The 14,478-nt window shown below is 41.8% G+C and overlaps 2 protein-coding genes across 9 annotated transcripts in view; one reads left to right on the top strand and one right to left on the bottom strand.

Moving 5' to 3' along the window:
* Positions 1 to 940: 940 nt before the first annotated feature.
* On the bottom strand, positions 941 to 3,869 carry ptrh2 (peptidyl-tRNA hydrolase 2). Of its 2 annotated transcripts, XM_046409821.1 has the most exons (3): positions 3,800 to 3,869; positions 2,932 to 3,026; positions 941 to 2,064 (listed from the first exon to the last, which is right to left on the bottom strand). In XM_046409821.1, the coding sequence occupies exons 1-3, from the start codon at positions 3,809 to 3,811 to the stop codon at positions 1,539 to 1,541; spliced, it is 633 nt and encodes a 210-aa protein (XP_046265777.1). In that variant the 5' UTR covers positions 3,812 to 3,869; the 3' UTR covers positions 941 to 1,538. The 2 variants fall into 2 exon arrangements, with proteins under 2 accessions (XP_046265777.1, XP_046265778.1); XM_046409822.1 differs by lacking the exon at positions 3,800 to 3,869 and having other exon boundaries at positions 2,867 to 3,010.
* A 2,309-nt stretch (positions 3,870 to 6,178) lies between these two features.
* LOC124071282 (vacuole membrane protein 1-like) overlaps positions 6,179 to 14,478 on the top strand; it is a 56,965-nt gene continuing 48,665 nt past the window's right edge. For 2 of the 7 annotated variants that reach the window (XM_046411828.1, XM_046411825.1), the window contains exons 1-4: positions 6,182 to 6,331; positions 8,090 to 8,189; positions 8,370 to 8,508; positions 11,518 to 11,608. In XM_046411828.1, coding sequence (XP_046267784.1) covers positions 8,111 to 8,189; positions 8,370 to 8,508; positions 11,518 to 11,608 — 309 coding nt within the window. In that variant the 5' untranslated portion in view covers positions 6,182 to 6,331; positions 8,090 to 8,110. Of the gene's footprint in view, positions 6,332 to 8,086; positions 8,190 to 8,369; positions 8,509 to 11,517; positions 11,609 to 13,062; positions 13,174 to 14,478 lie in introns of all 7 variants that reach the window. The other 5 variants (XM_046411826.1, XM_046411827.1, XM_046411822.1 and 2 more) reach the window with 5 other exon arrangements.

Here is a 14,478-nt window from a genome sequence, read left to right as displayed (position 1 = left end):
ACTAGTTGACAACATTTATTTGTTGAGACTGTCAGAGAGCTCTTGATTCAGCTGTAGGCCATTATGTGATGTGGTACTATGGTGTTGGATTGGATGCTACCTGATGTTCCTGTTACTTTGTCTAACTGTAATATCCATAAGCTGGTGGTGGTCTAAGTCAGGTGCTAGGAGTAAAAAGATCAAAGTTGAAGTGTCACCACGTCCTACACTATGTATATATCATCTAAAATCAGCTGAAAGACTATGACTTAGTTTTTCTTTCACAAAATAAAAGTAGTATATGTACACAATAAGACGATGTAGATATTGTAACCGATTGGGTGGAAGCACTGATTCCTATTGATGCATCATTCAGTTATATATAACATTTCCACATTAAAAAGACTTAGAACAACTAGACCCTTGTTATACATTGTGTGGAGTTGTGCATTTCCAAACAGCACTGTTCAAACCTGGCAAACTTTGTGATTGTATTTATTAAGATAACAGTATGTTTCATTTGGTCGTCTGACAACGCCTTTACTCCCTCAAGCTCTTAAAATTTCCGGAGTGAGGAAGGATGTCTGCGAACTAGCTAGCCACTCGACTGTTCACTACGGTTTGTCCTCTCACATGTAGGTAGATTTTCATTGACAATGGTGGTTGTTTAACAATGAAGGCAACAAATCCTAGGATCCCACACATTGAACTCCTTTTATTATTTTTGGATGAAAGACCCCGCAGATGGGTACTGTGCATTTAAAGCAAGGAAAAATGTTCAAGATACTTAATTGTTTAAAATCCAAATGACCTTTGGTTGCATTACCGTACATATTGATTTAACATCCATATAACAAGTTCTGCTGCCGCATTGTGCAATCAAACTGTTGCTGTGACCTCCATGGTATTCTGTGGTATTAAATACTTATAGACTATAAAAATGAAAACAATCTTTTCAGAATTCATTTTATGAGATTAGAATTTAATTTTGGGTTGACAGTATAAACCATTTTCACAGCAGGAAAAGCACAGGTGTAATCAATAACATTAATGCATTCCATTTATATGAAAAAATACCAAGGCACTGCTGTTTTGTATGCTGAGTCATTGTCATGCCTTACTGAAACATTTAACTGAAGTTGTTAGTAGTAGCACAAGCTTTCTGTGCCTAAAAAGGTCTACTTTTATTTTACAGAACTTTGACCTTAATGAGATCGACAATAATTTCCATCACTTTCCTCTGAGCATTATGTCTTCACTGACAGGCCTCAGCAGACTGGTTAGTGTGGAGCACCAACATGAACAGTGTTTGTTGTGTTTTTGCCAGTCTCACAGTAAAGCAATACACATCAAGCTGTTATTGCTGCTATTCAAGGGTCAACTGATTTCCAAAGTGATAGACATAAGTGCACAAAACTGCAAAGAAAAAAAAAAGTTCAAGTACTTAACATGTAACTGAGTCAATCATTTTATAAAAAATATAAAGACATGGTAACCCAACATTTATATTTCAAATAGTTTAAATTCTATGCAAGTCCTACAGATGCAAACAGGAACTACTAATAAAGCTTCAAGTCTCCAGTGACGCTGTCAACCAGATCAGCTGGGCCTGGACCGATACCCAGCACAGTGCGTGATCCAGGTGCGATCTGTGTCCTTCCTGCATCCTGAATCAGGCTAACAGGAAGTCCTACTTCTTTGGCATGACCCAGCAGATCAATCAGGGTGTTCTCATCAGGGGCCTTCACCACCACCTTGGGCTGACCGCAGTATTCCCACTGTTTGAGAAGCTCGGGGTTTCTGCGCTGAACTTGTTTGTAAGCTGACACAGCAGCATGGGAGCACTGGGCAGCGACTTTACCTTTTCCCATCTTCAGGTCGTTTCGGACCACTAGTATCATCTTGAACTCGCCTCCCTCTCCCATTACACTTGCTTCACCAGTGCCGTTCCCCATTGCCGCCATTAAACTTTTGGATGTTGGGCCAAAGCGAGCCCGAAAGTGCCAGCCAAGGAAGAGCCCACAGCCCAGTCCTGCAACTACGCCCAAGCCCAAAGGACCATATAGCAAATCCATGCTGTTAAACCTGCAAAAAAACAACCAAACAGAATTATATATCTACAGCCATAAGCTTATAAGGCAGACGATTTGAGACTTCAACATCATCTTGAAACTAAAATTTAAAAAAAAAAATAAAAATTGGTCTTTGAAATAGCTGTTGTCAAAGCAACAAGGTCCAATCAGGCTTCTGACTTTAGATTAATAAATTAGCTGTTTTGTCCATAAAATGACTTTAATTGAGAAAAGTGTTGATCAGTGCTTCCCAAAAACAACATCCTTAAATGCCTGTCTTTGTCCACAATCCGAAGATATTCAGGTTAATGTCAAGGAGAAGAAAAGAAATCACAAAATATCCGCATGAAAGAAGTTGGACACAGACTTTTTTTCTTGAAAAATTAGTCTAACTGATTCACTGATTATCAAAATAGCTGTGGAATAATAGTTTCCAACTAATTGATTAATCATTGCTGCTTAAGAAAATGTAGATTCAAATTTCCATTTCTCTGTGCTCTTAAAAGGGCTTTTCCTCCACGCTGGCACAAAAAAATTTTGACAATTTTAATGTTTGCAGAATTGACTTCGCCGTTTTTTTCTGCCCAACAATAATGTTTCACGTTTCTGTCAAACTGTCACAAACACGGCTAGACACGTGTTAAGTTTAAGTCACTTTTCACGGCGTTGAGGACTCTGGCTAGCTAACTTTACTATATGTGCACCGAGCCTAGCTAACGTAAGCTTCCTGGCTACAAGAAAGGATTCATTTGCCAAACACACCGCTTCAATATCCATAAATACAACTTTAGGAACAAGGAGACTTATGTTCATACATTTCATGACCCCACAGTGCCAGCACAGTATAGCTGAACTGGACTACACTGGATAGGTTTCATACCTGCCGGGTTGTTCGACCTGCTGAGCATGAATTAAGCTTCTTCTACTTTCCTTATGGGCGCTTTGTGATGACGTCACACACGCACGACCACAGAACTGCCGACGTTGAAACAGAAAACGAGAGACAGCCATGTAACCTGCATTTTAGTGCCTCCACCACATGGCAGAGAGATACTGCTGCACTGCTCCTGCGGGCAGCAGCTAACAATAAGAGCTGTTCTAAGGGATCAGTAAAGTATAAGACTACATTACTCTGTTCTCAACTCATTCTTTCAGAATAGTCCATTTGTTATGTTTGTTTTCTTAGTTTGGATAAGGCATGTTTGAGTGAAAACATGTAGTTGGCTAGTATGTATCTTCATCCAAGCTCCCGCAACAGCTTTAGACCCAGATACTCTGTTGGTGAAGAGCTGCCTAAATGTCTGTGCTTCGTTTCTGTTAATTAAAAAAAACAAGATTGTAACTGTAAAGTGTTGTCAGCAAGTGAGTGGATCACATTTGAAAGTGAAGTGAAAGTGGAATGGACTGTAAGAAGAGTGTATTTCAATTAAGTTAAGCATTTAAATTCCCCTTGAAATGAAACAGATTTACCAGAAATGAACCAAAAAAATATTTACTTTTCTCACACTGCTTTTGTAAACACATTGTGTAGACTAGCAACGTTTTATGTCGATTAAATTCCAAATTTGTAATTTGCTATTTATTTTCCTGTTGCTACTGGTAACAGGTATTGTTGGTACTGGTACTGTCAAAAGTATTTTTTATGTTGTTTTATTTATTTTTTTATTTTTTTGTCAAAACAGTGTACTTTGACAAGCAGTACAGACTGTATTTAACTGATGTGTAGTAGATAAATCCATTAAACTCACAACCACAGGCATTTGTCCTTTTACTTGTCCAGGTAAGTTTAGTTTCAGAAACAATCTGAAACCTGAGGCCGATCGATCCATTGGCCAGTCAGCATTTCTGTGGGAGCTTTAAACCGGGGGATTTTGCTCATCACTTACCCAGCCAGTTTGACATCAGCTTTTAGCTCAGCACTGCCCTCTATTGATCAAAGCAGAGATGTTCTGATGTGACTAAAACACAAGCCTGAAAATGAATCCATTCAGAAATGTATGTCACTTTTTAGCAGTCTGTTTAAAAACTGATAGATGATTGTGGGGTTCAGTCCACATATTAAACAGAATGGTGTCCACACTGGGCTCCTCCATCATTTTAAAGCATATCACAATGTTTATTTTGGGGCATTCAACAACATGTCCCATTAATCTTAGGAAAGGAAAGGAAAGGAAAGGAAAGGAAAGGAAAGGAAAGTGACATATCTTGTCATTGGAGGGAACTCACTCCAACGAAATTTGTTCTCTGCATTTAACCCACCCAAGTGACGTGCACACACACACAGCAAACCCGGGGCAGTGGGCGACCGCGTGCAGCGCCCGGGGAGCAGTGGGGGGTTAGGTACCTTGCTCAAGGGTACCTCAGCCATGGACACCGGGACGGGGAATCGAACCAGCGATCCACCGGTTACGGGTCCGACACCCTAACCGCTGATCCACGACTGTCAGGATTTATTTTTCATATATAAGTCAAGTGTCCAAAAGGAAAACAAAACTGTATATATATTTTTTCTTTATCCCACACTTATGATACTTTCCTGCAGATGGACGTAGGTTATTCTGCCCTAGCATTATGCCATCGAGCTCATCTGCTCCATATCAGTTCAGTTCAACAATTTCTCAGTGTGTGAAATGTGTTGTTTGGAGCGTGAAATTGTGCCTAAAATTATAAGAAGCTGCAATAGTTCTGGAGGCAATACTGTGTTTTAGTTCTTTCTGAGTAAGGATGTAGTTATAGTGTGCACATAGTAAATGCTTTCTTTCTTCTACATAACAAACAAAACAACAAACTGCCCCTTCTTCATAAGACATAAGTAGTTTCAGTCATCCACCTTCCTTCTGTTATATGTCAGGCCGGTATAGGCTCCATGTATGTTAAACACAACATGACACAGAGCAAACATCGACTGTCAAGATCCAGCCTATAGACAGCATGCTGTACATGCTGACATGCTGCTGTAGCTCAGGTGACCATGCAATGTGAGCTGACTGAGAAGTGACAGAGTTTTCTTGTCTGCACGCATGTGAGGAGTTATGGATGACCCTGGTGTTAGGCTGGAATAAAGAGACTGAAAGGATTTATGTGTGAATGTTTGCCCATACTTGGGATAGCACTTTTTAACCTATTTTCCTTTGAAAAGTAGGCTGAAATGACACACACTGTTACGGGGACAAATCCAAGATGCTATTGTTCCAGTGACAAAAGGTACAGCACTCTCTTTTTCTGAGTGTACTGGATGTTTTCACCAGCTTGTTCATATATGTATTTTGAAAAACCTCACTTACAACGACAGATAGACTGCTTTACACCGTCATTTGTAAGTACTGTGATGCTTCACTGCTTCACTGTGGTTTCTGTCCTTATACTGCTGAGGAGAGTTCATCGCTGCTTCCTGCTTTGGTGCTCATTACTGTGTCCTGCATCAGTCTCCGGTCTGACAATCACTTTTAAACCTGATGCCTGTCTTACATGAACTAAGTGACCTCTCAGTAATGTTTGGTCAAGAACTATTAAGAAGTAACTGATCTGACTTAAATGCTAATACTTCAAAAGCTGCCTCCAAAGGCTGTTGTTGACACAGATGTCATCCATGTTTTGCACTTTAACGCAGAGTACACACACTGAAGTCTTATAGTGAATGTTGTAAATAACACAGGGGGCTCTGTCATCCTGAAACTTGCTTTGGTTACATCTTCCTAATATGGTCCCAAGAGACACTAACTTAGAAAACTCTAAATTATTTCCCCAGAAAGAGTTCTGAAATACTTTTCTCACTTTGATAAACAAGATGGCGCTGAAACTCAAACATGGAGATAGACAGCTGAGGTCTTCTGTTTCTAGTTATGACCTGAAAAATCTGATGTCCTGAGGTGCTTTTTTTTCCAATTTGGGATTTAGCTGAGCTCTTTTTGCCCAAATGCCATTCGTTCACTCTCTGTGTGAAACCTTCTGAGGACTGAGAAGTGTTAGAAGTGCGCTCCAGGAAAGTGATCCACTTTATTTATAGGCCTTTAATTAGACTGGCTCTCTGGTGGTTTACCAGGCAAATGATGAAATCTCTCCTGCTTTCTGTGTCTCTCTTCTGTCAGCCTGCTCTCCCCTCCCCCGGCAACTCTGTATCAGGACTCTATCCCTCGCTGGCCCCCTCCATCACCACACCCTACACTCAAGTTATCATGCAGTTCATGGGTGGCGTACTTTTACCCTACATTGCCACTGGGGCTCCACCACAGGTTTAATTTGAGCTCAGAGTTTATTGTGGATTAATCATCAGCTGAACGGTAAGTTTACCCGCTCTGCCTAATGCCTTTCTAAAATACACTCAGCTGTTTCATTAAAACCCTGCTTTGTTTTAGAGTATGTGAAATGAATGTCTGCCCACTGCACTGTGGTTATCTGGGAAAATTGATGGTAGCTTATCAAATTTCCTATTCTGAAGTGTATGTGCTCTGTGGTGAGTTTCTCATTGTCCCTCACACAAGAGTTACTCAACAGGTCTGAGTTGTTTTGGTAGAAGTGATTGCGCAATCAAGTGCTAGAGGAGTGCTGTGCTACTGTGTTCCACAAAAACAGTAGAGCTGTTATGAAACGGTTTATTAGGTAGCCCACTGACTGTGAATAATGCATTGAAATGTAATTAATAATCAAATCAAGTGTTGCAGAATAAAGCGCAGATTTGAACAGTAGCAGCTGAGTTGCTTGTTTCACACAAAGTGACCAGTTTATCACCAATTTCTATAATTAGAGTTATTAACAGGACATCACATACTGTGTTGAGCCCTTTTGTTGGAGAATGCATTGTTCTCCCCAGTGCAAGAGGAGAAATGATAGGGTGTATTAAATACTATTGTGCATGAAGCATTGGCATAGTGCTTCTTGTGCAAGTGTGTGTGTTCCAGGTTTAAGGTCTGTGATGAAAAGCTTTTGTTTGTGGTTCCCTGAGAAAGCCAAGAGCAGCTCTCCAAATGCCTCGCAGTCTAATCGTCTGAGAAGATTTTTATTTTCCTCTGTGCGACACTTCAGTTGAACAAACTGGACTGTAAAGTACTCACAGCCCCACTGCCCATGATGTGTGTGTGTGTGTGTGTGTGTGTGTTTGTCCCTAAAAATTAACACTTGACACCTAGACATGCTGAATCTATCAAGTGGTCTTTAACCTTTTGATGCGCCTGGTGCTTCAGCCAGACACAATTAAATGTCACTTCCACTGCAGGAATAATCTGAAGCAAGCAGAAAGAAAATCAGGGCATTTCTCACAAATCTCAGAATGTATCATCCCTGTTCAAAAGACACTTCATGGCCCGCTGTAATATCAGAGCTTTACAGTGTCTGTAGCCTGACAACCCAGCTAATGCAAACGCATGGAAACAGGAGGCAGAGGCCCAGGCCGAGGGCACAGGATAGAGGGATTAAGCTCTAAGAAAGAGGGAGAGAGAGTGTGTGTGTGTGTGTGTGTATATGTTTGAGACACCGACAATTCCACCAGATGGTAACCCGCATACCTCCATGTCACAGTCGCCACCTCACTGCTCACTGACAGATTCCTGAGACCTGAGAGTCTCCGTAGCGAGACACTCTGTGCACATGCTTACACACACGTGCATGGATGTGTGTGACTCTGCTTTGAGGAAATACAATAAAGAAGCAGAAAGTGAAAGTGTATCCCATACTCTTTCACCCATTATACATCATCACTCCTTCCACTGTGTATTCCCTCTGAACACCAGGGGAGGTGAGCTTCTGTACACCCAGAAAAATGAGCAAGACTTGCATGTGCTCCCAGTGTCAACATTGAAGCTAATTAAAGTTCTCATCAGGTCATGCACATGCCTGATTGGGTTACTAGTAATCTGCAGGATACAGGAACACCAGCTGGCTGTATCCTGCCGGTCAAGTATATACAGACATGTTTGAGAGTGGCGAGTGTTTGCATGCAAGTCTGTGTTTGTTTTGGGCTTGCTTCAGTTTCAGATTTAGCAAGCAGCATACGGTTTGGGGTGTGTGATGCTGTGCTAAAGGCACGTCTCTTCTCTCAGCAGTACTCCTTCCTGGTGGATAAGATGGCCGAGTGTGGGGCTGAAGGTGAACTATCTCAGAGGCATCTTGATGTCAAGGAACAACAAAATGGAGAGCTGACAGGTAAAAACAAAAGACAGCTGTGCAATAGACCACCCTGATCAAAGCTGTGCTGAAAGATACTTCCATAATTTTTGCATCTTTGCTAAAAAATAAATAAATAAATAAATAAAATAAAATAAAAATGTTGATGCCCTGTATGTTTATTTGTGTGTGTTGCACGTACCCACGCTGTGCGGCTAGACTCAGAGCTGTCTGTGGATGAGAGGAAACAGAGGGACAGGGAGGAGCGCGAAACTCTGGTGCTATGGAAGAAACCTGTGCTCACACTCCACTACTTCACTCTGGAACTGCTCATAATCCTTAAAGAGTGGATATGGAGGTGAGACCAAGAGTGGGATGCAACCTCCTCCCCCCAAAAAACACTGCCATGTTTCTGCAGCAATGCACTTGAGGTGTTTCCTCTATTTTCCATCTGACCAGTTACATATCATGACTGAATGCACTTGGTCAGTAAAAGTTTACACATTAATTGAGAGTTGAAACTACAAAAAAAAAAAAAATTGTGAGAAACTTTTAAATGATAAGTGAAGTAACCGTTGGACTTGTGGTGCCGGCGTTAATTGGACTGAAACGCTTGAATTCACTATGCGTTTAACGCATGTGTTCAAGCTGTGAAAAGGTAACAAACGGCAAAGATGAAACTTTAGGCACAATGTGCTGTGCATATTCTCATGCTACCCTACAAACTTAAACAAAGGTTTGACTGTGAAAGCAGTATATAAGTAATGATTTTAGTATGCATTACTCATATGTTGATATGTTGAAGTACAGGGCTGACAGCAATCAAGCAGCTTTTGATACATCAGGCTTGAATATAAATGTGCTACTGCTGCTTGTCACCTCAGGCAAAAAGACGTATGTGAAAAAAATTGCCACCATACACCCGCCACAGTATCTTCCTCACACACACACGCAAAAGCACAAACCCACACATATATAACCAGACAGGAGGTGACCTTGATTGTCTCGGTGCTATCACCCCAGAAGGCCTCCTCCCTCATAGTTTAGTCTTCAGTCAGGGGCCTAATGGAACACATAATGCAACACAAAAGAGATATTATAGGATTTTCTCATCTTTTTTCCCCCTCATTACTCCTCATTCTTACTACTGATAGATCTGACAAGGTCTTTCCACCTCACTGACTTATGCCACCTCAACCACAAAGGCGTCAGACAGGCATCAGACCAGACTACATCAGAGTTTGTGTTAATGACAAATTCCTCACCCTGCACAACATGTCTTTTACACACCTAATAATCTTTGTTGACACTGAGGGCCCTGAAGAGGGTCAGAGTATGCGCTCAGGGAGGCCTTTGCGGTTAAGCGTGTGAGGACAACGTGTTTATTTTCTAAACTACAAGAGGATGTGGTGAGCCACAAGCACCATGAGCAGTGTACTGACTGAACGAAGCTGCTGTTCACCGACACTCAAAACACATGGTGTTCTGACTGCTGCAGGGGAAGACATGCGAACACATTACTCAGTCGTAGCCTACGAGTGCAAAGAGAACGGAGAAGTTTACTCTGGATGTTGATAGAAGTGGTTTGTAATTTGCAGCATATGTACAGGGTGTCCTCAGGGCGACATCCTGTTCAGTGTTGTGGCTCTGCGCTCGTTATGCTTAAGATGTAAATAGGGACAGTGGTTGTGAAACAAAGGGAGGACTGGGATGTGGCTACATGAGAGAAGAAATCATGATTGTCGAATTACTACATGTCCTACATTCAAAACACGTACACACAAAGACACAAATCAACTCTGCGTGTAGCTACAATCAATATACTTGAAGCATTTTTGTACCAACAGTCAGGATTTTTGACACAAGTTGGAAGGAGTTGTAACATCAAGTCAACTTAAAGACCGAAATGCCTTCACGTTCACACTGTATTTGGTTCAGCCTCGACTGAAAAAAGGTCAAAGAGGTCTGCCTTCTTTCTCCGACCGAAAGCAGCTCATGAAAACAAAGAGATACAGGGAAATGCGCCCCTCATTGCACCTGACGGAATGAGATGGGGTGGGGCGTTGCGGTTTCCACGTTATTTCAAATTTAGCGTGACGCAGTTTAGTACTCGGTACACCGGTGAGGTAATTGGTGAGATAGAAAATAAACTTGTCACAGCTAGTAATTACTTTAGCTAAAGTTTTCTGCCCGTATTCATTGTTACCTGCATCCGAGGACAGTCGTTGGCCAAAGAACACTACAGCTAAGGTTAAATTACGTAACACCAGACGTAAGTTTGTCACAGTGTTAGCTAATTTGAGCTTAATGCTACCGAGTAGGAGCCTCTAATTCGAAACTTGAAACAACTTAAGAAATGCATAGTTATTATCAGAAAAATTTAATTTCAGTCATCGTTAAAGTAACTTTACACATTCTGCAGGAAAATACACCCTGCAAGAACTACTAGCTATTATTAGCCAGTACATAATTTAATTGTCAAAAGTGATCGTGTGTTACATCAGTGTCAACATAACAACATTAGCTTGGTAGTGGTAACGTTAGTATAGTCTAAAACGCTGCGTTGTATTTTTCAAGTTTAGAGTTTTTCTAATTTAAAATCTGAACTTTCAAGATAACTAACAGTAACAGTACCGGTCAAAAATGTAGTAGAGTAAAAAGTACAATATATCCCTCTTAAATGTGGTGTAGAAAGTAGCAGAAAATGTACTTCAAAGTTCTTACTGCTTTTGTTAAAATACTGTAAATGTAAAGTACTCCATTTTGCCTGCCACCCAACAATAGTATTTAAATGACTGAATGACAAGTTTTTGAGTTGTTTTATAACAGGTAGTAAGTACTCATTTTTCGTTACTAAGAGAGGTCCAGTTCAGGATAATCACATTAAGCATAATTGGATAATCTGCATACGTGTTCATATCCTGCTCTCAGCCATCAGTGACATGACCACCCTTCTGTTAAACTGCTAACCAAACATGCACCTTTCTCTATACACTGTTAAGATCACTTTAGCATGTTAGTTACTGCAACAAAGGGTTAAATGTCCAGTGTATCAGCCACATGACTGTTATCTTATTGAGAACATGTTGCATGCTGCTCCTGTTGTTAAAGACTATAATTACAGTGGCTTGAATAGTTTCCAGGAGACGTTTCTCTCCTCCAAAGTTCGAATGAAAATTACGTCCTCTCTCCACAAAGCAATTGCCTCCTTTCCTTTCTTAATACTGCCTCATTCATGCCTATAATGATTAATTATCTTTTCTCATCTGCTCTCTCACACCATCTTTCTCCTGGCCTTGAACACCTCTGCCTCCTCACACTTACATTTGTCGGTTTTATCTTCATTCTCTTCTTCTCCTTCACCCAGACTCTGGCAGCAAAGACAGACTGTGTTTGGCCTGCTGATCCTGCTTATCCTTCTCTCCATTGCCTACTGTACTGAAGGAACACACCAGAAGGTGACTGAATGCTCTGAATATTTTCTGTTATAGTACCTTCTAACCATAGTTTGGTTGTGGGGAAGGTTCTGCAGCTGAACTCAGTTTTTCTTATTTGTTAGGCTGACATGAATGTTAAAGTTTGGGTCTTGTGTGGGAGGGTATAATTCAAATGTTTTTTTTCTGTGGTTACTGCATGTTTCATAACAATATAACCTCCGTACCTTTACCACTATGACAGAAAATGTAATTTGTGGCGACAGTGATTCAGGAGGTAGAGCGGGTTGTCTTTTCTTTAAAGGGTTGGTGGTTTGATCCCAGGCTCCTCTTGTCAACAGATTGAACTGTCCTTTCAGAAGACGTTCAACTCGCACCAACTCTTTCCCCTGCTGAGGTTGAAATGTTCTATTTAATGCAGTCTAGTTAATATATGCCTAGGTCTCACATAGTGATGTGTTATTAAGTGTGATTATAGTGTGACTGCCCCACGTAATTATCAACACAGAGATTAAGATTCACACTGCAGGAACACAAGAGAGCCTTTATGGGCATACCCACAAGATCATCATCCCGAACAAGTATGTGCTTGTGTGAGTGTGCCCACGTCACATTGGTTTAATTATTATCTTCCCGCAAAGCTCAGTTTTTACCTGCTAATCTCTTATGTCCACAAGCCAAACTTCTGAAGCTGTGAATGTAAACCACAGAAGACTGTGCTGTAGATCCAAATAGAATACGTCCCCTTTCTTTTTTTATACCACTTTTTTTCAACATGTTGCGTAGAAACTCACTTCTGTAATCAGTTCACAGTAACTACACATAATAGTTGCCATGGCTGACACTGCACTTCCCAGCATTCTGCCAGAGAGCAATGGTATGTAGTGTTTTTGTTTTGCTGAGTTTCCTGGGAAATTGAGTTTTTGGTCAGAGTCCTTTCCCAATACCCCTCCACCCATAAGTCCCCTCCCTTTTTCCCGTAATCTGCGCACTCTATTCTTCCTCCTGCAAACAACCTGCCTTGGCTCGAAGGAGGAGGTGTAAATGCAGTGATGGCAAGAGTGATAGTGGAGCTTTAACAGGAGGAAGAGGAATAGAGAGAGAGATCTTGTAAGGCTTGCCTTACTTTACTAGTTGTATAAGAGCTGCCTGCCACCAAAGAGAATAATGGTACTGTTCTTCTGTCAGTGTGCTGAACACTCCTACCCTACGGCTCTGTCCTCTGAACTCAACAACAGCCTCTGTCTCTAAATGTCTCTCTCCCACTCTCTTCCTCTCCCTCTCTTTCTCTACCACTCACTTGCCCTCTCCCACCCTTTTAAGTGCCCTCTGTTTTGCACACTTTCACTCTCGTACCTTCTCTCACTCTGTCTCTGTCCCTCCCCTCCTCTCTCTGCCCCCCTCCCCTTCTTGTTTTCCTCACACTCTGTGCATGTGTCTCTGCCATGTGGTTGACCGTCCCTTCCTGGCCTCTGCAGTATGTGCGCTACATGGAGAAGAAGACCCTGTGGTGTGCCTACTGGATTGGTCTTGGCATCCTCTCTTCGGTGGGTCTTGGCACTGGCCTGCACACTTTCCTCCTTTACCTGGTAAGAAAATATTTTTGGTGACTCTCCACGACAAGTTACCTGCTACTTTCACACAGCAGTCATTCACTTGCCTGTGCATGTTTGTGACAGAACTGAAACTCAAACACAGTGGATGATGGTGGTGCAGTGACGCAGGTCTCAAAAGGCTGTTGATGCTGTTGTTGGGTTGTTGCTAAGGCTTAGTACGAGCATTATTAAAAGCTTTTCGAGGCTCTTTATGCATTTGCACATGCATACGTGAGTGTGTTAGCATGGGTTTTTTGCGTGCGTGCAATGCAGAGTGGGGCGGAGATGAATAGGCGCTGTGGTAGCCGCACTGTTTTGACAGGCAATCCAGGAACAATCGCACTCACTGACCCCTCTGACTGAGTGCACATGAGGATAAAAACACTCTCCCTCCCCTTCTCTGGTTCTTTCTCTTTCCTTTCTCCCCACTCTCCTGCTCCCTACTGTCTTGCTCACTCGCACTTTCTCTTGCACTCCCTCCCCTTACTCGTTCTCCTTTTTATATCTCCCCTCTGCTTACAGTCCTTTTTACTCCCCCTTTCCCTCTACCTTCCTCTTTCTGTCTGTTTTTCCCCAAACTCTCTGAGTGTTTTTGCTCTGCGCTTTGAGTGCAGGGAGGTGTTGGGTCTCCACTGCCGATCAGATCACGTTCCCTAAACATCTGTTTGTCTTCACTGCTCTGAGTCCATCTGTCATCGGGGAGTCCGCTGTTGCACTCTTGTGCCCTTGCCCAGTGGAGCTGAACTGGAGACTTTGAAGTGCGTGTCCTCCATTCTGCTGTTTTTAAAAGCCAAAACTCTGGCGCTTCCAAATGTAATTTGAGAGTGGCTCAGCTCAGTTTTCGCGAAGGTTTGAAGGTAGGATGTCACCATCTAGTGTGCGTGGCTGCTACTGCAGGTTGTGGTGTCATTGGGTTCATGACAGAACTTGGTGCTCCTTGCGAGAGCCGCTGTCGTGCATTTTTTATAGAGTTTGACTGATATCGTTTTTTATAAACCGATACTACTGCAGATATTTTTTCAATTTAACCTGCGGATTCAAGATGACGTGTGGATATTCAAATAAAATGTTTTGAAAATTTTACCTTGTATGTAAAAATAGCACTTTTGAGCATTCTGTGTTTCCCCTTCAGATAGATAGGCTGAAAATGCCTCTGAAAGTGTGCTTGGATCATAAGATAGTGCTGTAAACAGTGAAACATTGCAGGTTTTTGCAGATTGACAGACCTGAACCTATTGATTATAATCCAACTCATCCAAACTGAAATGAATTCTTTGACCAGACATCAAGATCACATCT

This window comes from Scatophagus argus, chromosome 14 (assembly GCF_020382885.2).
Source record: "Scatophagus argus isolate fScaArg1 chromosome 14, fScaArg1.pri, whole genome shotgun sequence".
NCBI classification, from domain to species: domain Eukaryota; kingdom Metazoa; phylum Chordata; class Actinopteri; family Scatophagidae; genus Scatophagus; species Scatophagus argus.
This window is presented reverse-complemented; position numbering and strand designations above follow the sequence as displayed.